The sequence below is a fragment of the Molothrus aeneus genome, chromosome 7, assembly GCF_037042795.1.
Source record: "Molothrus aeneus isolate 106 chromosome 7, BPBGC_Maene_1.0, whole genome shotgun sequence".
Taxonomy (NCBI): Eukaryota; Metazoa; Chordata; class Aves; order Passeriformes; family Icteridae; genus Molothrus; species Molothrus aeneus.
Genome location: NC_089652.1, coordinates 8,030,137 through 8,054,184, shown reverse-complemented (window position 1 = coordinate 8,054,184; position 24,048 = coordinate 8,030,137). Strand labels below are relative to the sequence as shown.

The 24,048-nt window shown below is 40.0% G+C and overlaps 1 protein-coding gene across 1 annotated transcript in view; it reads right to left on the bottom strand.

Annotated features, from left to right (window-relative positions):
- The window catches only part of COL3A1 (collagen type III alpha 1 chain), a 49,027-nt gene extending 27,757 nt beyond the window's left edge, over window positions 1-21,270 (bottom strand). Inside the window, exons 1-5 of the mRNA XM_066553125.1 lie at window positions 21,192-21,270; window positions 12,861-12,869; window positions 3,444-3,647; window positions 1,863-1,891; window positions 1,177-1,293 (exon numbers count right to left, since the gene is read on the bottom strand). Of these exons, the coding sequence (XP_066409222.1) occupies window positions 1,177-1,293; window positions 1,863-1,891; window positions 3,444-3,647; window positions 12,861-12,869; window positions 21,192-21,270 (438 nt within the window). The remainder of the gene's footprint in view (window positions 1-1,176; window positions 1,294-1,862; window positions 1,892-3,443; window positions 3,648-12,860; window positions 12,870-21,191) is intronic.
- Window positions 21,271-24,048: the final 2,778 nt, after the last annotated feature.

Here is a 24,048-nt window from a genome sequence, read left to right as displayed (position 1 = left end):
TTTGTTGCTCCAAAGAGCACAGCTGTTTATTATTATCATTATCATTTTCCTGATTTCTTTTAGCTGTGCCTAATGAATGACTCATTTCACATGAGCAGACAGTCAAATGATGCGGCGTTAGTGGAGTGATGCATTATTGGCCCACAGGTGGTTGAGCAGGAAGGGTTGAACACATGCAGTGTTCTGCCTGTTCCCCCAAAGCACTGTGGATCCAGCTCCTGCACTGACCAGGTGCAGGACTCCTGTGCTCTTGTCAGGATCCAACAGCACATCTTTGATACAGGGTTGGAATGGGAGGCTAATTCAGCCTGTTTTCCTCTCCTGTGTTTGCCTCTCCAAACCCCAAACCAGTGCCCACTGGGACTGGTAAGCTGATCCACAGCTCAGTCCTGCAGAAGCAATCCCTTTCAGGATTAAATAAAAATGAGACATCTTTCCTCACTTTCTGGCTTACCTGGGAGTGGGAAGTGTATATGGAAGTTATAATCAGTGTACTCAAAGGTAGCAATGATTTTAACATACAGTATATTTCTCAGCTTTGTGCTACAGAAGTCCCATCTTGTAACCCTGGGCTTGGTGGCCTGCATGGATGACAGGGTCACCCTGTCACAAAGCACTGCCTGGGCCTCAGTGCTAATACACTTCAGTTACAATCAGCTCTCTTGCTGGGTGTGCCCAGCTCTTCTGAAGTGACTTCAGCATCCAGTGAGCCAGAAATAAAGAGGCACCATGGCAAAGAGTACTTGCATAGCACTTCCCTGCCAGCAGAGGAGCAGTGCTTCAGTCTAGTCTTGTTGGAATGTTCTGTTATTAAACATGAATTGATGAAATATAGGACAGTAGGAGACTTCCCTAACTATTAAGCTTATGGAGAAATCCTCCATCACACTCTTTCCAATCAGATTATTTCTGAGTCCTTCAGCAGATCTGGCCCCAAAAGTTTAAAAAAATAAGGTAAGGCAGAGATTTAATTGCACTCCAGAGAAATTTTATGGACAAACACCCAAAACAAGAGCAAAACCCCACGTACCACCCATCTCTGTTTCCCAAAGGCACAAGTGGGATGGATGCCACTGAAAGCAAAGCACCTGGGAAGGTGCAGGGGACAGGTGCCTACAGCATTGCTTTGCATGGCTATGAGCACCAAGGGAGAAGCTGAACATAACAATGACTTACACCTCCACTTATACTGGGACATGACTGGCAGATTCCAGGGGGCCCAGGAGCTCCGGGGCTCCCTGGCTGTCCTGGTGGGCCAGGGGGACCATTTCTGCCTGGAACTCCAGGAGAACCCTGCGAAGACACAAACAGAGCAGACACAGATGTTGTCACTTGCCTCCAACTGCAAGGGCATTGAGGGACAAACCTTTCCATTCATAACAAAGGCCGTGTGTCTGTGGTGGGAAACCTCTCCTAAACAAGGCCACAACCAAACATTCAGGGAAGAGAGACAAAATTCACGCATGGAAACACTTGGGTAATGGAACCTTATTACAACTGATACATAATCAAACACATCAGAAATATTTAGTAGTTCAGTTCCTGAATCTGAAATTATTACTGCTAGTAGAGTCTTAAAGATTTTTTTTCTCCTTCTGTAAAGAAATATAAAAAAATATAACAAATGTGATACAGTTTGGATTAAATGCTGTTCTTTCAGTTTAAATTTTTGAGAGTGATGTTGAAGCTAAAGCTCCACTTCAAAATATCTATATGGTACAGTCTTGCTGCAGACAGTTCAGACATCAATGAAAGCAGGGTATCTTGGCAGCTTGAATGGGATATAAACCACTAGAAGAATGGGGTCTTGATTTTGTTGGTTTCCTTGGGGAAAAACAAACAAACAAACAAACTGCACTTACAGGATCTCCCTTGGGGCCTCGGCTGACTACTCCAGGAGTCTATGAAAAAAAAAAAAAAAAAATTGCACACAGTAACAAGAGCAAAATGCTTAAACATTTGATATAGTTTTCTCACATGAATTCCATTAATGCTTATTCAGGATATTTAAAAGCTGTAGGGTTTTTGGTCAGTCAAGCTACTATTGCTTGGATAATTTATAGAATTACACCTCCCCTAGAGGCAAGAACATGGCACTAATGAATTCAGTACAGATTTGCCATTGAGTGCAATGGGGACAGAATTCCACTGTGGAATGCTGTGATAGTTTTCTTGTGTCGTTCTCACTCCAGCATGTGAAGTGTGATGAGCTAACTTTAAATTCTCAGATCTACTGCAAACTTTAAATTCTCAGACCTACTGCTGCAATTTATTTATTTTTCAATTAATAATTCAGTTACATGGTACTACCTGGATTTTCAATTTTTGTCTTCAGCTGCTACCTTCAGTAGCAAAGAATATTCAGCTGAAACAATCTGGTATCTTTCAAGATGGCATTTCTCTATACACCACCCAAGGTCATCAGGACAGCTTCCAATGGCCTAACCAAACTCCTACATCAAAGAGAGAGGCTGTGGGTGGAGTTCACATGTTCTTCATTATCAGGAACTCCAGAACTGAAGAGTCTCTAAACAAAGAGGGGAAGGTATACTTGAATCTTCAGCATGCTTGTCTATACCATTCATGTCCACCTCTCAATATGTTCAGTGAAGTAGCTCAGGGGACCCTGGGTGCAGTGGAGTACTGCAAGTGAGGTGCAAATAAGACTAGGTGACATATCTGTGTGTGACATATCTGCATGTGACATTCCATGTGTAAACAGATGTGCTGCAGAAATGCATCTTCTCTCTCTCTTCCTCACATCTCTTTCACTCTTATTTTGTAGATAAGGATTTTTAATGTGTCTGTGGCAACCTAGGTACTTGAACAGAACCTCATGGATCTTTAACACTGGTGAAATGTTCAGATAAGCTGAAAGCTCAGTATAGCTGGCTCACTCCCTGAAAGACTTGGTTTGTATAATGTTGGTGTCTATAAAAAGATGGTGATAAATTAGGTATGTACAGTATAATCACCTTTCCTTTACAGGGCATTAAGTCAGCAATAAGACTGCAAAAGGAAATTCACTCTGTGATGACGTAGAATTGAGTTGATAAGAAATGAAGACTCAGAGATGCTATTAAAGTTCTCTAATTTTCTTTGACTCTGTGTTGACATTATTTTCATGGATTTGGGTTGAGTATGAAGTCAAAAATAAGGTGTTTGCATTATTCCTATGCTTTTCCATAAAATGAAAAATGTAATACTGAGTTGCTGCCTTCTGTCCCTTTCTACTATTTTGGTACTATTTGGTGTCCATTATCTACATAAAACTGAGTTGGAAGACTTAATATTATCAGCTGCATTGTCCATCCTAAGTATTTGCCTAAATTCAGAAAGTGGCATTGAAAAGAAAGCATTTAAGAAGACCTAAGCCAAAATGAATTGAGGTTGACGTGCATCAAGTAGGCAGAAAAACCAAAGAAACAACAGTAAGAATAAACTTACTCTTGGAGGTGGTGTTGTTGTTTGTGGACAAACTGGACAGCACTCTCCAAAAGGGATCTCTGGGTTGGGGCAGTCCAGCTCCTGATCATCACAGATGATGTCATCGCAGAGAACAGATCCCGAGTCGCACACGCAGATTTGGCATGGCTCTGGTTTCCAAACATCCCTGTCAGCATAAGCCTGCCCAAGATGGGTACATCCTGTGACTGAAAAGAGAAAAAGTTGTGTTGGACATTATTTCAAATGTGTTTTCCAAATTACAAATGAGTAACATGAAAGCTTTTGGATAGTTTGTTTGGTTTCCTGGTTCATGCATGTGAAGTAAAAGGCTAAATGTTGCTCTTCAGGCACTGGGGAATCTGTTACATTAATTGTAGAGTCCGCTCTGAGTTTATAAACAGACATCAGTGAAAACATCCTGGAGCTGAGCCAAAGCCCAATTAAATATGTGATAATCTTCTGTCTTGAGTAATTTTAGTGTCAGACAGAATTACTGTCTAATTAACAATCGAATTCTCTGCTGCAGCTAAAGAGTAAACAGGCCTAAGCTCTCCAGCAAGAGTGCCACCGGCCCCACGTGCCAACAGGAGCACTTGCACATGGATGTGGGATAAGCCATCTGTCCAGCACCAACCCCTGTCTCCAGCATCTTGCATTAATAGCTGCCACCAAGGGGCTTCAAAGAGTTTTTTGAAAGCCAGCATATGTGACAAATCTGAAAAAATGCTCACATTAATTGCCCAAATGGTTTGCAATTATTGTATCAGCTGGCCTGCTCAAATGTTACAAGTGTCTTTTCTTCAGAAAAAAATATTGTTCATCTGTAATATTCATGGCTTTGTGAATTCCTTCCAACAGCTGTTTTACTGATCAAACTTGTTATAGACTATGAATATGAAAAGGTTGACAAAAACTGCCTTGACACATTAAATTTTGGGATGGTATTTTCTTAAAAAACACAATCCAGACAGCCAGGTCATTTAAGAACCCAATGTAAAATAACACTAAGAGCATCTAATTTGAGTTTTACCAGCTCATTTAAGTTTTGTAGATGTTATTAGAAGTCTTAGATTGCAAACATAAGTATCACTGAACATCATGAATAATTTAATAAGATTTTTTTTTCATGGATAATTAAAAATAATTCACTTTATAAAAACAACATTCTGGAGAAAGAGCTATTTTTGTGCCTACATCATTCTAAAACTTTAATATGAGGATAATTTACCTACTATACCCTTCAAAAAGAAAAAAAAAAAGACAAAAGATGTGATTCAAAACTCTGACGTTAAAATTGCTGCTGGCTCCAGGAAAAAATTTCTGAATATCATCAAATTGTAATGGCCACAATTATCTAGCATGAGACTGAGCCCAAATTTATTGCAGTTTGTATCCTATGGGTTTTTCTCCCTCCCTGCATTTTTAATCTTTCCATCATTGCATTAGCATCCTGGTCTCTTTTTTCCTTTTTCTTCCTCTCTGTATTTGTGGGTGTGTATTCCCATTCCACACCAATATTCTTTGGCACACGTAGATGTATTTCCTTTCTTCTCCTGCCTCCTCTGCATTTCACCTTTCCCATAACACATAACTTCCCTTTTCATCTTCTGCAAATCCTTTCATTTTGTACCTGAGCAGTTCCCCTTCTTTATTGCCAGGTGCTCAACTGAGCTTAGTTTGCCCCTTCTGCTCCCTTCCCACTTTCTCACTCAGCTGGTTTTGCTTGGTCACGTGGACCTGACATTTTCCTCTATTTCACCCATGGAATTCATTACCTCCATTGAGCTCTGGAAGGGCAATGGGGAATACGATCATGGCTCCCTGAGGGGAGAGCCAGAGTTCAGATCCTGGGGCAGAGCACTCCCTGGAACAGGAGGGTTTATATTCCCAGTTTCAATCCTACTACAGGCGGTCCATGTCCATGCACACCATCTTGTGGGTTTTTTTTTTTTTTTGCACTTTCAATTGTAAAAGAAGGAAAAAGGAAAATGTTGACTTGCTAAGGCTGGCACTCCTTATGGTTAAGAGTTGATTTTGACCACTGTCTTGATTAGAACAACAAAGCTTCAAAAACCCTTTCCAGATATTTTCAAGCCAATACTTTTTTCTTTGCTTGATATCAAGCTGGAATCCAGTATTTTACCTTTCTTTGACCGCACAAAAAATCTTAACATGGAAAACCTTCCAATGGCATATGAAAACTCATTCCCCTCAGACATTCTCTATCACTTAGAAACTCAGATTTTCCTTTTCTGCCCCTTTTGGGCCTCTCTGGAAACTTCACATTCTGCACAAGAGAGATGTAGAAGAGCAGCTGCCCATTTTCAGGACAGCCTCTTCCCCACACCCACATGTCACAGGGTTATGGCATCAGAGGATGCTTCTTCAAAGGACCTAACAATGTGTACCCTCTGAATAGGGTCTAGACCTCCTTCCTAATCTGCCAGGCTAGAGCTACTTTCTAAAAATGTTGCTTGCCTTCCCAGTTCTCACCCCACAGAACCATATCCATGGAGCCCAGGGAAATAAGCTGATTCTCTGCTTAGTTAGATGCTGACTGTTCCTGCAAGAAACATTTTCCTCCTTTTCAAAAACCAGGATCTTGCTGTGGGCACTTAGGGAAAAAAACAGGCTGCCCAGTCTTGTCAAGGCTAATGACAAACGTTTCCTGACAAACAGGAAGGCTGAAACATAGAAGTGAAGGATTATGAATGAAATCTTGAAGTGACTCAAGAGAAAAACCAAATCATAGAGTGGCTCATTGCACATGTGGAGCCCTCGAAAGCTGTGTGCTGTGGGAGGCAGAGCCTCAGCAGAGCTGCTGCGGAGGTTAGAGCCTGTGAGCCATCCTGGAGGAGTGGTTGGATGCACCCTGGAGAGCATGGAGGGGCACAGATCCACACCACCCAGAGCAATGGATTGCTTGGCTGTCACTCTGCTTGAGCACCTACCAGCTCTGCAGCTTAAAATGCCCTTTTCATTTGGAACCATAATAAGGAAGGGGAGAAATTCCTTTTTCCTAGGGCAAGTCATAGTTGTTAAATAAAAATACCATTGTATGGACTTAAAAGAACCTAATACTGTTACTATTTGCACTTGTATGTACAGTTATATGAATTGCATACACATATAGAGAGATGCATAGCATACACACTTTTCTGTACCCAGATGTGTTTGATTGATTTTCAGCTTTTTCATGACTTTCTTAGCCTTTCAAAACCACATATTTTCAAACTATGTGTTTAAAACAACAAGGTCCTTATTTATTAGGAAATTCATATCCAAGGATTTGAGCATTCCTACATCAATTTTTTCATAATTCTTACTTTTTTTCATTTATTTGTTTTGTTGTTTTAGTTTTTTTTTTTTTTCAGAGATGTGATCTTGCTGCCTTACATCAAAGAGGCCAGCTCCAATGAGGAGCAGAAAAAGGCTATCTTTCCCCTGTTTTTGCACTGCTAGTTAATAAAGATTCTTTTTCCAAGACAGAAGCAGTCTTTCCTCAGTGCCCAATTTTTTACACTGTGAATACTCAGCTGCCATATATTATTCAAATTATCAATAAAAACCATAGAAATTTAAAATATGTCACAACGCCTGATAATTTTACATTAATAAGGAAATAAAGGAGATTTCTCTGCATTTTTACAAGCTTGTCATTCAGTTATGCTACAGTAGATGGCATCATTTAACAGGAAGACGACAAAAATTTGAAGACGTATGGATGTAATGATATTCATATTTGCTTCTAACTTTCTGGACATTGTTAAATGAATTAAGAAATAAGCTAGGAGAGCTGCAATGAAAACTGCTGTGGCCTTTGGCAGAATGAAAGTGTTAAACAGATTTCCAAAGGAAACTTACATCTGGGAAGACTCTGGGTGTTAAAGACACCTCCTCTGTGCTCAGATGTAGATCTGTGTGTCAGCATGTTATGACATAATGCATTTTGCATTGCTCATAAAGATTAACTGTTTGCTCCAAAATCCTTTGGAAAGCTGATTTGTGCTAAAGCACTGGTGAGTAACATATAGGAATAATGAGGTTATAAAAAAGCTGACTTGTCTGCTTCTAGACTTGTGGTATAACAGCCACATACTTGCCTTAGCCAGCTTTTCTTATTGATTCCTAACATTCCCATTAGCCTGAGATTTAAGAAACATTAGATCTCAACAGTATTTGTCTATGGCAATGCACAATCTTATTCTTCCTCCCAAAGCCCTAAATATGATAGCTGTACAGCACTTCACTTCTCTGGCACTTACTGCAATGCTTTGTTGGAAGCCCTGTCAATCTCTTGTGCACTGTTATAAAAGTTTAATATTTTAAAGCCTGAATTAATTTGAAATTATGCTGTTTACCAAGCACTCATGTTGTTATAGGTTTTGCTGTGTGTAGCACTTCCCTGGGCCAGCCCAAATACTGAATAAAATAAAAAAAAGGCAAGACAATAATTGTTGTATGTTGGTTTTGAATTATTTCCCATTCTAGGAAGACTGGCAGCTGTCCATAAGCAAACCAATATTGAAAGCTGAAAGGAAAATCACAATTTAGTTCCAAAGGACATATAAGTGGGGTACATAGAAGAGCCCAAATGTGTGCAAGGGAAAACACAGATGGCCATTGTCATATGGCCTGAAAGATGACAGATGTCATACAGGACATAATCCCAGTCCCAGTGAGGTAAAGGGGAATTTGTTATCATATGAGGCTCTGACCTGCTCTGTAGTTGGTTTTGGCTTTGCATTTGTGCAAGTACCATGATCATCACTTAACCACAATTTTATGGCAAAAGGAAAAAATTTCCTAATAGTATCCTCAAAAACCACAGGCTTTTCCACTTTGGAAAGGCAATGTCCAGCTATTGCATTAGTAGCAGACTTGCATATCCCATTTACAGAGAGGTGACTAAAGGGTTAGAAATTAAAAAACATCTTGAACTTGTCTGGTTCTGCCTCAGAGAGGGCAATAGTCCACACAGGGGTGACTCACGATCCTCCAGCAGCTGCCTGATGATGGCCTGGGAAGCAAAACTGAGGAGCTTTGGTCTGTGAGAATCTGATCACAAACATAATGAGTCAAACAAACAACTTCTGCTGTATTTAAAGTGAATCTGGTAAAGGCTAAAGCAGCAAGATGAAAAGGCCTTGCCTCTAACTTTCACAGAATCCAAAGCCTGATGAAGTTAAGAAAAGCATTTGTGTTACTCTTTTAACTGTACAAAACCTGTGCTTCCTCACCCTGACCTAGTTTTGGTCATTTCCTTTGCAGGATGAGTACTTCAAAAATTGTTTTACATTTCTTCTGTAGTAAATACATCTGTTAATTGCATACCCCAGCACTGCCTGATACATTGTTTAAGCAAAGCACAAAGTAGAAGGAAGATATGTTGTCTATTTTCAATACAAACACAATCATTCTCCCCTACTGGAGTAGGTGGAGGAATCCACCCCAGCATGTGCAGCAATGCTGCTTTCCATTTCCTGAGCAGAAAAGAATGCCACAGCATCTACCTCGAGGCAAATGGTTTGGGCTCCCTGTCTGGTATGAGGATGATGTTTACAAGAAACCCAAACACACTCATTCCATCCCATCATTAGTAATGGAAACAGGCAGGCTCATAATGAATGAATTGGCTGAAGCAGCAGGGATGGCCTGGTCTGTTGGCATGTCTGGTCAGTGCTGAGTACTCAAAAGGGCTCAAACCCTGTCTGGGTCACAGCAGTCAGGAAAAGATGTGGAAAAAAAGGAAAAGAAATCGTTTAATCAGTTGGGTTTGTTTTTTTTTTTTAACTGCAAAGCCTTCAAACATTCTCTCAGCTGGAATTGTCTTAATCAGCTAATTAATTGAATCCATTTCACATGATGCATGAGGACATAAGGGCCAATTTAGGTATCCATACATATTAGGATCTTTTCAGGTTTAATAGTAATGATGGAATATTTTGTAAGGCTTGTTCACATGTGATTGAAGGTAATGAAACCTCCATTTATTAAACTCCTAAATGCAGACCTAAACATCAAAACGTTGACCCAAAGTGGGTCAACCATAAAAATCCATTGATGCTCTGGGAGCTCTGGAAGGAAGAGCTGCTGTCAGGTGGGATGGAAAAGGAGCACGAATGAATAGTTCACAGACTTCCCAAGTTTCACACCAAAAAGGACAGCTACATCCCATGCTTTCAGAATGAAACTGAAGCTTTCTTACTTCTAGGGATTCTTGTCTGCCAAGAAAGCTGACATTGGAACAGTTCTGCTGCTGCGCTCGTCCCAGTTTTGCCGTTTTCTCAGATGCAGAGTAAGAAAGAGAAAGCTGCTTAAAAGAATGCTGGTTAAGCATTCGGAATACTGTACTTGTCTGTCAGAGGTGTTGCAGGATGGAGTCATGTGCTGTTTCACTGGCAATGTACAGAAGAGTCTGGATCCTCAGGTGAAGGATCCTTGTGTCACACAGCCAAACTGTCCTTGCTTTGAGACCCACCCAGTGTGTATGTCAGATTACAAAATGAATAAGAAAAAAGCAAGCCTGCACCGGTACAAACAAGTGCTTGCATTTTAAACGGCTCATTCCTTGTTCCCTTCATTTGTGTTTATATGCTACAAATGCCACAACCTTTCTGCAGCCTTTAGAAACTAAGAAATATCAGGATTAGAATATATCTTAAGCATGTTTGTTACCAAGTATAATACAAAATTCCTCTATTTCCCCTGTAGATTACTGGGTTTTTTCTAATATTTCAAAATGTGATTTAAAAACTCTAATTTTTCTGTTTTATCTTCAGAGGTTTAGGTTTCACAAATTGCTCTACTTGGGCACACATGCTGACACCCTGGAATGATGTTCTTCATACAACTTCCAAAGCTCACCCTGCCACAGCAGTGCTGCAAGGAAATCGTGACCAGAGATATCCCAGCAGAGATGTTGTTACACAACAGCCTCCCTGCTTCAGCTGGCGTCTGGCACGACAAACCATGGCAAAAGAACTGGCTTGTTTCAAAACTGGTAATTAGCAAACAAAGTGCAGGGTGGTTTCTCTGCTGGTTTAGTTGGAGAGGGTTGTTTTTTGGCAGAGCTGTCATTTCAAGCTGAGTCATACAAGGGGCAGGACAGAGCAGACTGCTCTATCACCTTGCTTCTTTCTTGGGGCTGCCCAGAGAAACGTTGACTGTCTGGTCCTGAACTCATAAAAGTAATTTTGAGGAAAAACTTCTGCTGCATTCAAGAGACAGTTATACAGTTATACCTTTTTTTTTCCTAGCTATTCCTTGACAACATCATGGGTCAAATTGCTTTTTGCAAGGGAGGAAGATATTCCTGGAAGACCATCTGTATTGAGATGTTACTCTGCGATTTCCTCTCCAGTGTCCCCTCTCAACAGGCTGACTATGGGACTAAATTATAATTATGCTTCTGTCTTTTCAGTAGAGATCAACCTCTTTTCTTCCAACAAAGCTGCAGAATTCAGATAATTCCTCCCTGATTAAGGGTGACCACTGCCTGATCAGAACCTCACTTGATTTTACTGGGCTTTGAATCAGACCTAAAAATTGTTAGCTTCTAATCATTCTGGTGTTAACTGAAGCTCTTCATTGCCTAAAAGATCAAATCTTTTACTAAGGGTAACATTAGCATTAGAGCAGGACACAAAGTAAGGAGACATTTCATCATAATTCAGACAAAGTCTTTTAGAGGGATCATTGCATCATACTTCAGCTACTCTTCAGTTAATGGTAAAATGCCTATGAGAGTTTTCCATCCCCTCTGTTCTTACATTACAATATTTTTTGGCACATCACTTTTTGTGCCATGTGGTGTTATGTTAAAAATAAGGAACAGGCTGCAAGAACTTCTTTTGTGGCTATTTAGTTGTAGTGCTAGCCTAAATTCTAATACTACTCTGCAGAAATATGATTTTAAGGTACTTCTTATCATTAGAGTGAATGATACCAAATTCTTCCATAAAGACTTGTGTCTTCAACTAAGCAAAAATGGACATAAATTCAAGGTCCAATATGATTTCTGATGATTTAATGGATTTATTAGTTTCTTTAAACATGTATTCTGCTCATTCCTTAGGCAGTCAATGAAGACTTCTAGAGTCAGAATCCAAGTGTAAAGGTTATGTTAGTTTTGAACACTTGACCACTTCCAATTGTATTCCATAAGAAGCTGGCCTAACATATTTCTAAAGAAAAGTGATAGTTCAAGCTCAACATTACTAGGATCAATTAATGGGAAAAATTTATTAAAATACAGCACGAGATTTTGCCAAACTTAAAAAAAAGTCAGCCCGAAGGTGTAGCTCAAAGACATAGTTCTGCATTCCTGATTTTAGCTAGGACCAGGCAGAGTTTATAACATTGGAGGGTTCTTTGACACATTTCTTGAATAGGTCTGTCCTGGGAAGAATAAAGAAAAAACTGGACAAGTCATTGTGCACAGGCTTCCCAGACTCTACAACCACTCTGACAGATCCAAAACCTCATGAGAGAGTGGTTCAGCTTTTGATCTGATAAGAAAAAGGGAACGAATGCAAATTGATAATTGTCGAAGTTTGGTCCACATAGAATCTCATTTAAAACACCGAACTATAACTCCTTAATTAATGATGCTTTAAGCTTCCAGCATGATAAAACCTAAACACTGTGTGGGGAAAAATGTATGACTTTTGTTTTGCATTGTCTAAATTTGTAATTAAAACAATTTTTGGCAGGTAATTAAAATTTCAAGTGGGACATGATCCTCTCTTTCCCCTCAGCTCTGTGAGAGAGTGAACAGATTTATGCAATGCCGTTTCTGTGGTTTGCCTTGGAAGAGATCAGCCTGATTCAATGCTTCTCTCCTGAGGCTGAAGCAGATGGGAAATGTTACAATGGCAGTATAATACATGTGGTAATATCATTTATATTTTCAGATACCTTGGACAAAGTCACCCCAATATAACTCCACAGCCATAATGGATTTACATCTGAGATGAGTAAAGCAGCAGGGGGGCAAATTCTACGCTGGCTTAAGTCCCTGCACGATTTTATTGGTTTCCCTGTAATTTCAGAAGTTGGAAGTAAATGAAGGATTTGGTTCTTGCATTTCATATTCCAGTGAAGGATTAAAGTGCTCTGGCATACTGTCTAAAGAAAAGAATCATATCTTTGGCTGCCAATAAATTAAGGGTTTTTGTAATTCAGAAGGTTGTGGTGGGGTTCTAAATGCATAGAGCATCATTAACCTAGATTTATCTGCAAAACAGTTTGTATTCATTCACTCCTTATTCCAGTTTGTACTAATTCACCCCACGTCCATTTTGGACAGTTTGTTGGATATGGATTGCAGTATTTGAAATTCTTCTTAATCTGCCTCATAGAGGATATTAAATGGCTATTTGTACCCTGGATACAACGCTCTCATTGTCAACCTCCTAGGGCTACTAAAGTAAGTATTGTGAGGGTTTTCTCAGGGTACTAAAGACAATTTAATTTTGGAGACACTTTTAAATATCAAGTTCTATGTCTGGCCATTTTTCAAGCACAAAGACCTACAGATCTTCCTAACTAATTCCCTTGTGAGGTGAAAATTCACACTTTTGGTGCAGCGAAGAGCCTGCAAGCAGAGATCTGGCTTTTTATTAATATCAGAGGTCAGCAGCCTTGCTACTGAAGTGGCTGCCTGAGGCCTGGCACACATTTAGCTCTCCCTGCTCTGTGCAGCAACAACCCCAGCTGGCACAGAGTGAGAATAAACAGCACCATATAGCCCAGGAGGGCTGGAACATCTGCAGCAGACACAACCTGATCCAGCACAGTTTATCTGTTGCAGCCCTTAAAAGGTATGAGTGGAAGAGCGAGAGCCAGAGCACACCTGATAAATGAAAAGGATCTGCACAATTCACTTTTTTTGATTCTTCACTGAAAGACATTTACAGCAATCTTTCTCTCTTTGGCTGCTCAGAAATAATCAGTTGGACTAGAAAACCTCTCTTCTTTCTTCCCCCCACCCCTCTATATTAATGCTATTCTGTTCATACAAAAAAGAGGGAGCTACAAAGAGGACCACCCTGCCAACAGCTAAGCCACCAACAGCCTTAGAATATTGTGCAAAGAATCTTCAAAATGTCTGAGCAGATTTCAATTACTCTTTTCAAAGATTTGCAATTCCCACTACACAGCCCATTGTTTGCTTTCACTAGGACATTCCTCTCTTAAACAGCTGGCACAGAATGACTACTGCTCTGCAGGGAAACAAGCAAACACCATACAGTAGATTAAAAGCCAAAACCAGAGAAGCTGTAGTTTTTTTTTTTTTTTAAAGAGGCTCTCATGAACATAAAAGTGTTTTCCAAGAAAATATGAATCCTATTTTTGCTGCTTATAGCTGAAGGACAGCATGGGGGATGTAGTTTACTCTCCTTTGATGCTCAGCATGGCAATTACAGTGAACATCAAAGGAACAATGAGCGATGCTTCCCATATTTCCCATTAGCTCTGTTCGGATGAGCAATTGTTTCTGCCTCATCTCTTTGAAAAAAAAAAAGATGCAATTTTGTTCTTGCTTATTTTCCTAAAAGAAAATGGAAAGAAGGAGAAGAGAAGAAGCAGCACAAAGGGAAAGAAGAGAGAAAAAAAGATGTTTGCCGCAGACAGCCTTCTAATGCACCCACTGGTCACTGGGCGTGAACTGCGGGGAGCTTCAGTGGGAACTGATTATGTCCAGGAGTTTTCCAAGAACTGCCAGAGCTGAATTGCTGTGGGAAGTATTTTCCAGACAGAGATCATCCTTTCATATCTACTGCTGCAAAACGTGCCTGGGTTGTTCCTGTGATTCTGCTGCCCTTTGCAGCACTGGACTTGGGAAAAAAGGGGTGCCTGAAGCTGCCCAAATAGCCCAAGAAAGGTTTGCACTCAGGAGGAAAGGTTTCACCTGATGGGAGAGCAGAGGTGACTGCTCTCATCCCTCCAGGGTGGGATGCACAGTGACTTGAAAGAGAAATCCAGCACCAGAAAGGGATATGTCTTCAGTGGCTGTGGATAACTTTGCATTTTGCTGAAGACTAAACTCTGCTAAAGTCTTAAATCTAAAAGTCACATCCTTCATTTCTTGACAGTCATTTGGGTGCCCTTTTAGCTGTAGGAGAAGGCCTAGTCTCTCAAAACAAAAAAGCCACATTCAGCCTTGAAATACATATATTTTCATTACCCTCACATTCTTCCTGTTCAAAGTCCTGTGCATGCTTTCTCCTTCCTGGCAGACATCTCTTCATGGAGTATTTGTGTGAATTAAAGCAAGACAAAAATGTGCAGACATTGTTAAAGGAGGTACCATTTGCATTCTCATTCTGATAGTTCATGTTTAAATGAAGGGTTTGACATAAATGGGGGGAAATGGAAGTAGTCTCTGAGCTAATCTGAAAGGAATCTCCTCTGCTAAACTAAACAAAGCCAGAAGTCCCAGAGCTGAAGTTTATCCAAACTAAAGCCAACAAGCGGTTGTTGTTGGAGGGGGTTATATCATGTTTTCCATTGTCATGTTGACATGAAACAGGCAGAGGCTTCCACTTTGCAAACTCAGAGACAAGACTGGCTCTGAAGTGAAAATAAATAAAGAGAAGCAGTGGCTGGAAGTAGGTTAAGTTTCCTCTAATCAAAATTCAAAGAACCTTTCCTATAAAAGAGAAGATGAGAAAAAATAATGACTGCTTAAAAATATAAATGAAAAATACAATGTACTATACCTATATGTGAAAGATGAGCTGCTCTACAGCCAATGATGGATCTCACTCCTCCTAGCACACTTCCAGCATCTAAGATTGGGTTAGCAGACCTCCTCCTGTCTCTCGTACTTTCTGATTCCAGTAATTCGTAATTTTTTACTCGGAGGTTCTCTCTTGATTAACCATAGTCAGAAGCAATGCAAGGGTTAATATTTAATTTTTTTTTAAAGTACAGTCTCAAAGCCATGTGAGAAATATTAATAGCATGGCCACCACATATAAATCTTATTTCCCTGAAACAAAGTCTCACCGTGTTGAATGGAGAAAAATCAGGAAATTCTGTGGGAATTCCTTACAGACTTTTCCAGTGACAAAATGTCTCTTGTCAGGGAAGCCACAGAGAGGACAGAATGGAAAGCTTCATGAACCCTGTGCATCAAAAGACTGAGTGGAAGAAAATCCCTAGAGAAGCAGCTGTCCTGCAGCAGTCACCAAGGCTGTGGGAAGCCACCAGCAGTGAGCCACCACACAGCATCTCTGCCACAGGGACACCACTGCTGTGACAAGCATGGCCCCAGAGAGCCAGCCCTCCAGGAGGAATCCACGGCATCCCCTGGGATGCATGTGGGCAGCACACTGAGGGCCAGGGCTGCAGCATGGTCTGCACCCAGCCATGGTGCCCTCAACAGCCTGACCTGCAGTTACAGAGGTAAAATAACCCTTTGTGCACCCATCCTGGAGCAGGAATCACATCTGTGCCCAGTCCTCCTTCTGTACAAGGTGTATCACCATGGATATGTAGAAGCAGGGATAGGCTGGCAAAGTATTGCAGCAGGTAAATGATGACACTGAAATTTGTGTTCCATTTAAGGTTGAAGGCTATTTATCATCTGCCAAAAACCAAAATCAGAATGTCTCAAAATTATAGACAATTGGTGGTAGATAACTGAACTCTAAACCATGTTAAAGTCATGTAATCTACAATTTACCAGGCTACAATATGGAGAATGGGCTAACAGTAACAATGTTGAATCAGAACAGATTTTATTATACCTTTCTCAAGTCTGTTTTATTTTTTTGGGTGCCGCCAATAATAAATTGAACTGTGTCCACCATATCAAACTGCAATGGTGTAGGACCCTAATCCAGTTACTTTAAGACCATAAAACCCCCTGTTTGTTAACAACATATCTTTGCCATTGCCAACAATTTTCCTTTCCTTAACTGAGATCTTTTGCCTAGTTTCTAAAACAAGCATGACTAAAGGACAGCATAATCTGGAACATTAATGGCATGACCATTGCATTAATATCTAATTCTGTGAGCTTTGACAAGTTATTACTCCAAACCAACAAATTAAATCTTGCAACTCTTACAGCAGCTGTGGCTTGTGCTCTTCAGCAGACTAGGAACCTACCACAGAAACATCAAGAGTGATACAGTGCTCCAGGTGCCCGCTAGCCTGGGAAAGTGCACTTTGTTATGGTTTGCCCTTCCTGGTAGGCTGAACCTTTCAACTCTGAAGAGGTTGCTTTTAACCCCAAAAGCTAAATGGTGCTCTGCATTGCTTCCATCTCCAACCCTCAGTATGCTGTCCCAATTAGGAGGGCAGGTATGTCCCATTTTCTGCAGATTTCTGATTAAAACAAGGTGTGAACAACACTAGCACATAACTGGGACAATGGATAATGGAACAGTGTCAGTCTGGTTTCTCAGCTAGCCTGTGGAACAAAAAAGTGACGGTAATTTCCTTTTTTTTTTTTGAGCAGCATTAATTACAACTCTCCCCCAGCTGTTGTGTAAGGCTGGCATCAGCAGAGTTTGCAAGTGACACCTGGCTGCTTATTTCAAACCTCAACACTTTGGCAGAAGCTGGAAGAGGAAACAGGATCTGCTTGTAATCTGCAGCACTAAGAGGAGAGCAAATGTAATGACTCTGACCCAGGCATCAACAGTGAGGTTTGTGCCAGCAACAACACCCTTCTACCTCTGCCTCTTCCCCCTGTAATAAAGCAGTGGATGTTTCCAACTCCACCTCCTCTTTCAGAAAAATCAGTCTGTGTAGATTTGGTGATTTGGTCTCAAGTCAAAAACAAATCTGGAAAATAATGAAAGGGTTATATAATAGTCTCATTTTCCTAAGGCTAATGTGTTCCAGGGGTGTGTGATATAAAATGTGTTTATGAAATTTGTCCTATTTCCAAGAACATATATATAATGTCTGGAAGGGGTGGATTCCCCAGGCTTTCATTTAGCATGATTTTTCCAGACCAGAAAGCAAAGTTTCAATTTTCCTAAGCATAACCTTGTCTGCTGTGTGCTTGGTAAAAAAATAGCTAGGAAAAATGGAAGAAGAGGAGCAGACCCCAGATATTTCATTACTTTGCATAGTCCAGGTTACTTACGATGGTTAATTATCTCTTGGCACACAGATGTGCATCATCTGGTTTTACTGTCAAAATTCTGGAGGGAAACCTTTCTGAGTTACCAAAACCTTTGAGGAGAGATAGTTCTGTTGTTAGCATTACCGTTAAACTGGAAATTTATCAACAAAGAGCACATGTGTGCAGTGTTCCATACAGCTAACTGCTAAACATGACAGTCTGGCAGTCTCACAAATAAACTACATCTGTACAGTACCCATCCACTTCACATGCTATCCAATCCTTCCCAGTTAATAAGAAAAGAAAGCAAAATGGCCAAATCAGCTGTTTACAAGTTTTCTTAAAGTATCATTTTTTTCTCTGAGATCAGAAATGGGTGCTCAGCATGAAAAGTAATTTGCACGCTGCCTCCTGAAACCTACATGTAATGGTTATATATCATTTTAAAACTGCAATTTGCAACTGAAAGTAGTATGAAAGGTCAATAAGTCTTGTCAGAGAGATTTTAGCATTCAGCCATTACCTCAGAAATGAGTTTCCTGACCAAACATCCAAGATAATACTTGCATTACAAGGAAAACACTAAATTACCTTAGAGCAAAAAATTACTTGGACTAGTATTGAAGGGTTTCTGGCATTGCTGCCACACTGCTTTCAGAGCAGTAGAGTTTTCCTAATGACCTCTGCAAAGTTCCTCAAGGACTGGGGTGTACCTATGAGAAGTGTCCTGCTCTGCCTCACTGAGGCGTCCTTTAAGCATCACAGATGCAGCTGAGACAGGCCCAAATCCATCTGACTTCCCTTTTGGCACTGATGTGAGGGCACTGTGGATGTGCTTCCTTTGTAGGCAGGTATTGCCAAATACCTCCAGTCTGGCTAGCTAAAACTTATTCTGTCTTCTGGAAGTAACTGTCATGATTGCCTCTACAAACTCAAGACAAATGGGATGAATGCAGGCTGCAAGGCTTAGCAAATGCCTGCACATCTAGGGTGGAGAATGGATTTCTTTCCTAAAGAAGCATTCTAATATCTTACACTTTTTTGAGTAGTCTAATATGCAGGATGCAAAGGTGCCTTCAAAGGGTGGAACCCAATGTACATTGCTGGACTCTGAATCATCTGTCATGTCCTGAAGTCCTGGCTTCATGTCCTGTCAGCCATCAGGGGGCATCTTATCTTGGACATGGGCAGGGCTGGAAAGCCCTGACACACATCAGAAAACCTGGATTGTGTCAAAGTGATTTCTCCTCCAGGCTAAAAACATCCTGGTGGATTACAAGGACACAGTTTTTGAGTTCACAGAGTATTCCTTGCTGCACAGTACCTTGATCCCAAGCTCTAGAAGAAGTTTAGCCTGAGGCTGTACTCAAATCTCCATTCCAAGCTATTACAGCAAGACAAAGAAATGCATAGCCCAGGGGTACATCTGACTACCCTAAACTCAGTGTATACCGAGCAGTTTCCTTAATATCTTGCCAAGTCTTGTGTCCTGGAAGGCTTTCCTAAGGAAAATTTTATATTCACTTACATTTGATACTAACCATATAAATGTTTTTCTTGACAAGAGAGAGCATTTCAGCATGTCTGGAAATTCTCTTTTCAGTTGTGGAAAATTTGGTTTCCCAGTCCATTCCCTGCCCTGCACATGAATTAGTGATATGAATAATCAACTCCTTCAATTATTATTTTCTGTGAGAAAAGCATATTCAAATGTGTGGAAAGAAACATTCTAAAGTGAGGAGAGCATCCAATTTTTAAGGGATAACTAGTGATTTATCAGTCTCTCTGTATAACCTCATCCCTGTAAATAGTATGGAAGTTAGCCCAGTAAGGAAATGTTACAACACCATGAAACAGGAATGTGGCAGGGAAAAGAGAATACTCATTCACACTTCATTTGTGTATTGTTCTTCTACCCAAAATTTACCATTTATTGAGTCAAATATATGTTGCACCTCAGAAATGTCCAGGGATATGACTAGAGTGAGGGAAGGAGACCTGGCACTCAGGAGGGGTTTGTTTATGGAGAGAAATAAAACTGATGTTCCTTCTCTATATTTTGGATTTGCTCTAAGTGCTTATCCTTCTGATGATAGACACAGGTATACAAAAAAACACTTACTGCATTTTAAATAGAAACAATATATATATTGTCTGCTGCTGTATGCAGAGAAAACTCACAGCACACATTTGCTCCAATTTTATAATCACTGAATTTTATAATCTTTACTCATTATTGGAGAGTTTGTATACGGCAAAGCAGAAACAGAAAAGGGTCAATTCACAGTAAATTCTGTTTACTCTCTACAGAATATATGCATTGGTTGGGGGTTTTTTCAATAGACACTTAGGCTTAGCCTGTGTCTGTGCTAGGTGAGGGGGGCTGGTGCTGCAGAGGCTGTTGCCTGCTTTGCTCATGCACAGATCCTCCTGAGCTCCAAGTGATCCAGTGCCAACAGGCTGCTCCTGGTGGAGTCACTCACTCCTCGGCAGAGGTCCCTGTCCAGGTATGGTGAGACAGATGGGTTTGCCATGAACTGGCTCAAGTAATTGTTTTCATGATGTGTGTCATACAGAGTAGTGAAGGGTGTGATTTTTAAGGCATTTGGCTTTCCTTTACAGCACTACAGTTTCTTTGGCTGCTGCTTAACGAGTTAATTGTAAGGTTATTCCTCGCCTCTCTGTAGGAATAAATAAATTGCTGATCTTTCATACTTACAGGAGAGAAAAGTGTTTTATCTTAAGGAAGGACTGGTTTACAATATCTGGCAAGCAGGAACTGAGCACATCCAAAAAAGGTCAGCTGTACTTGTGGAATGTCATCTGTTTAACTTAAATACTCATACCACACTTATCTTCACTCTAGGTTGAATTCTTGTATACAAAGTACTTCTCTCCCCTCTGAATTCCATGTTCAGTTGGTTTTTAGTGTTCTTGCTCTCTGTAAACATGCATGCACACACTCACATGGACTTACACATACCATCAACTGCTAATCAGTCTGGTGAAGGGCTGAAACAGCCTGCAGATGCCTGATTCAAACTATTGCAGCTGAGGGAATTAATTTACCCTTCTGTTCTATGCCAAAGTAAAAATTCTGTAAGCTGACATATTTTCATATATCACTCTTAAAAACTCCTTCAACAAAACCATTCAGAATTTTAAGGCTCTCTTTTCCTGCATGCAAAGTGTTGAAAGAAACCCCCACGCTGCCAGTGTAAGACAAACAAGTACAAAGGAGAACTCCAAATAAAATAGCTGGAAGCAAAGACTTATTCCTTCTGAAAAAGAGCTTTCAGGCAGCACAGAGCTAACAGTTATAATGTTATTCCAAGAGTTAAAAGAAAGAGCTTAGAATCTCCTCGGTGTCTGTAGCAGGAAAACAAGTAAGAACAAGAACAAATGCAGCCAAGGCAGACAGCACTGTACAATCCTTCTAACTTTAAAGAAAGCAAAGCAAAGCAAAACCTTTGGGATCATACTGCAAATCCCTGCAGCTTTCAGCTTCACCATTAAACATCTGACTGCTGAATTAGTGAAGGAAAAGTGTTCTGGTGAGATTCGTGCATACACACTTCTGACAAGCTATTAAAATTATTGGTAAAAATAAAAATAAAATAAAAACATGAAATTATAAGAAGCTTGAATTACTCACCGACTTGTTGTGCCAAAATAACTGAGGGTTGAAACACGGCAAGAATGAGCAAAGTTACTTTTTGCACAGAGCTCATCATGTCTAAATATTAGACATGAGACTCTCTGTGCAAAAATAAAAATGGGGGGGGAAGAAAAAAAATCTGTTCAAAATAGCAACATCGGTTGTTCCCTGCCCTTCCAGCACCGGGCCATGTACAGAACTCAGCCACAAGCATTCCCCAGCTTTGGCCTTAAATAGGAAAAAAATTGGCTTACTTTTCTTTTCCACCCCCTTTACTGAAACATGAGAAGAAGACCCATCCCCTAACAGTAAATGAATGATTAATATTTCTTTTGGCTTTACAGAAGACTAAAGTCAACCAAACAAGATACACAGCACATCTGGAACTTTTGTGTGCGTACGAAATGCATGCTGACACTGTATATGAGCAGTTAGTGTGCACTCTATGTGACATATATGCACATGAAAAAAAGCCCCATGCCAAAGCACCCGGGGTAAAGCATTTTTTCATGTTAATTAGGAGCCAATGGGTAAAACCCAAAGAGAATTTTTAGTTCTTAGTGCTCCCTAACAAAGATAAAAGGTAAGTGGAGGTGTAGCTGCACAGACTGAAAGAATCCCAGAAGTGGAGAAGCAAACCTGGGCATTTCTGCTAATGTGCAATCAGAGTTAATGAAAGGAAGTTCTGAAAATCGCACTTCTGTTCCAGGACTTTTCTCACATTTCCACCTCACAACGTGATTTTGTGTTACCTGGGGAGAAAGCAAACATTAAAAAAAATTATGAAGAGAACAAGATTGCAAATCACAAGTATCAATCTCTCAAACTAAATCTTTTCAAGTAATTCAGTTTGATGCTGTCATTACAACATTTGAAAGGAATGCAGAACATTTTTTTTTGTCTGTTTGCTCCTCAAACAAGAAGGTAGAGAAGACAAAGAAAAAAAAAGAAGAAATCTTTAAACTACTAATGCCTTTTAAACCTAGTTATTTCTTTGTTCCACACAAAACTTCACTGAGAATAAGATCAGAACATACAAACTTGTTTTCCAAATCAGATGGCTTAAGCAGGTTTTGTTATCAATCTAGTTTTCCTGGGAATATAACCTTAAAAGACCCCAAAGTGAATGCAGAAAGCTGCCACAGTGGACATCTCTGCTCAAACAATGATCAAACCAATTGCTGCTCTCAGTCAATCAATCTGATCAAGGTCATGTCCTGCAGAAGTGCTCATTCATTTGTTCTCAAGTGTTGCTGAGATTACAGTGACCCAGGGAACCATCCTTCCCCTCAATGATTCGTGAGTGCCATGAACTGTCATCCAAAAAAGGGGCCCATAGCTCTGTGTGCATCACAAAATAAGAACAGCCTGAAGTTTAATCTAGTAGGTACAGGATCTCATTGCAAAACCTATTTGTCTGAAATAAATTTTCCCTTAAACTGAAACACCCTTTTCTGCTCGGGTCACCTGAGGTGGAGCAGGTTGAAGCAAGTGTGAAGAGGTCTTGAATAATTTGTCACTTTTAACATATGTCACTTTTAACATATCCTGAGCATTTCTTCTGTGTCTTAAATGTTTATAAGGTATGAATGCCTTGATACATGCCAAAGGAATTACACACCACATTTTTTTCCCTGGATCTCCCAATACTTCATGCTGTCTCTGTTGCATTGGCAGAACTATTTCCTGCAGGTTTGGGTTTTCATATCTAGGATCATATCACTTAACAGGTTAGGTTATTTGGTTTATAGCATTCAAGTAGCTACAATCAACAAACAGATAACCAGCTCCTGCTGAGCCATCCTAGAATATAATACAACAGGCTTCACATTTTTATGCAAGGTTATGAAGTTATGCTTAGAACATAAAATAGTATAAGAAATAATTCCAAGAACCTGGATTTGTTTGTGTCTCTTCAATAGAAATGTACAGACATATCAAACCCTGGATAAAAACCATTCTCAGCTATAGAAAGAGAATGAAACTGAATTAACTGTTATCAAGATCACATGCAGGCCAATTTTCTGTAACAATGTCTACATGTTTGCCACAGTGATTGTTTAATTTTAATGAGGCCTAATGACTGTTACTTGGTAAGTGTTCACATTTGAAGAAAAAATAGAATTCATTCAAGGTCTTTGACTTAAAGACACTTTCATATTGAGTTCTGCAATTTTTTTTAGCCTGTTTGACAATAATAAACATTTCTCTAAATTTCTTAAATCTAAGCTTTTAAAAAAAGAACAATCTTGGTAGCTCCCTTATTTTCACTAATGCTTGCCTTCAGTTTTTACACTGCAACACTTGTCTGAGTAAAATTTAAATTTTGACTTTTCTGGATTGCCCACCTTAAATATTATGCTATTCTATAGCTAGATTATGAACCCAAATTTATCCCTAACACCTACTATTTTCCATGGGCATTGGAGTATCAACATGTGTTGATTCTCCAATGTATTCTGTACAAATCAAGTTGTGCTTGAATTTGAACAGAAATGAATCCTGGGGTTTCTGTATAGAAGTATAAACCATATCTTTGATGATTAAATCCCATAAAAACAATAATCCTTACTTGGGGGCTGCAGTGTATTTGCTGTGGTTCAAGGAACAAAGCACATCAATGCTCAGTTACATAAACACTCCTCATCAGTGTTACCTTCATGTAATAATGGTTGTAGAATTGATTTCATAACTCTAGTGTAAAACTCTGGAAATTGCCACTTACTGTCACAAGTCGATTCCTTTTGAGTGGCAATCACCATTTTACTTACATGGCCTGAGGAGGCTGTGGCACAGCAATATTCCTTGAACATCCTCTGCACGCTTTGGGTTCAAAATCTTCCTTTGCACATCC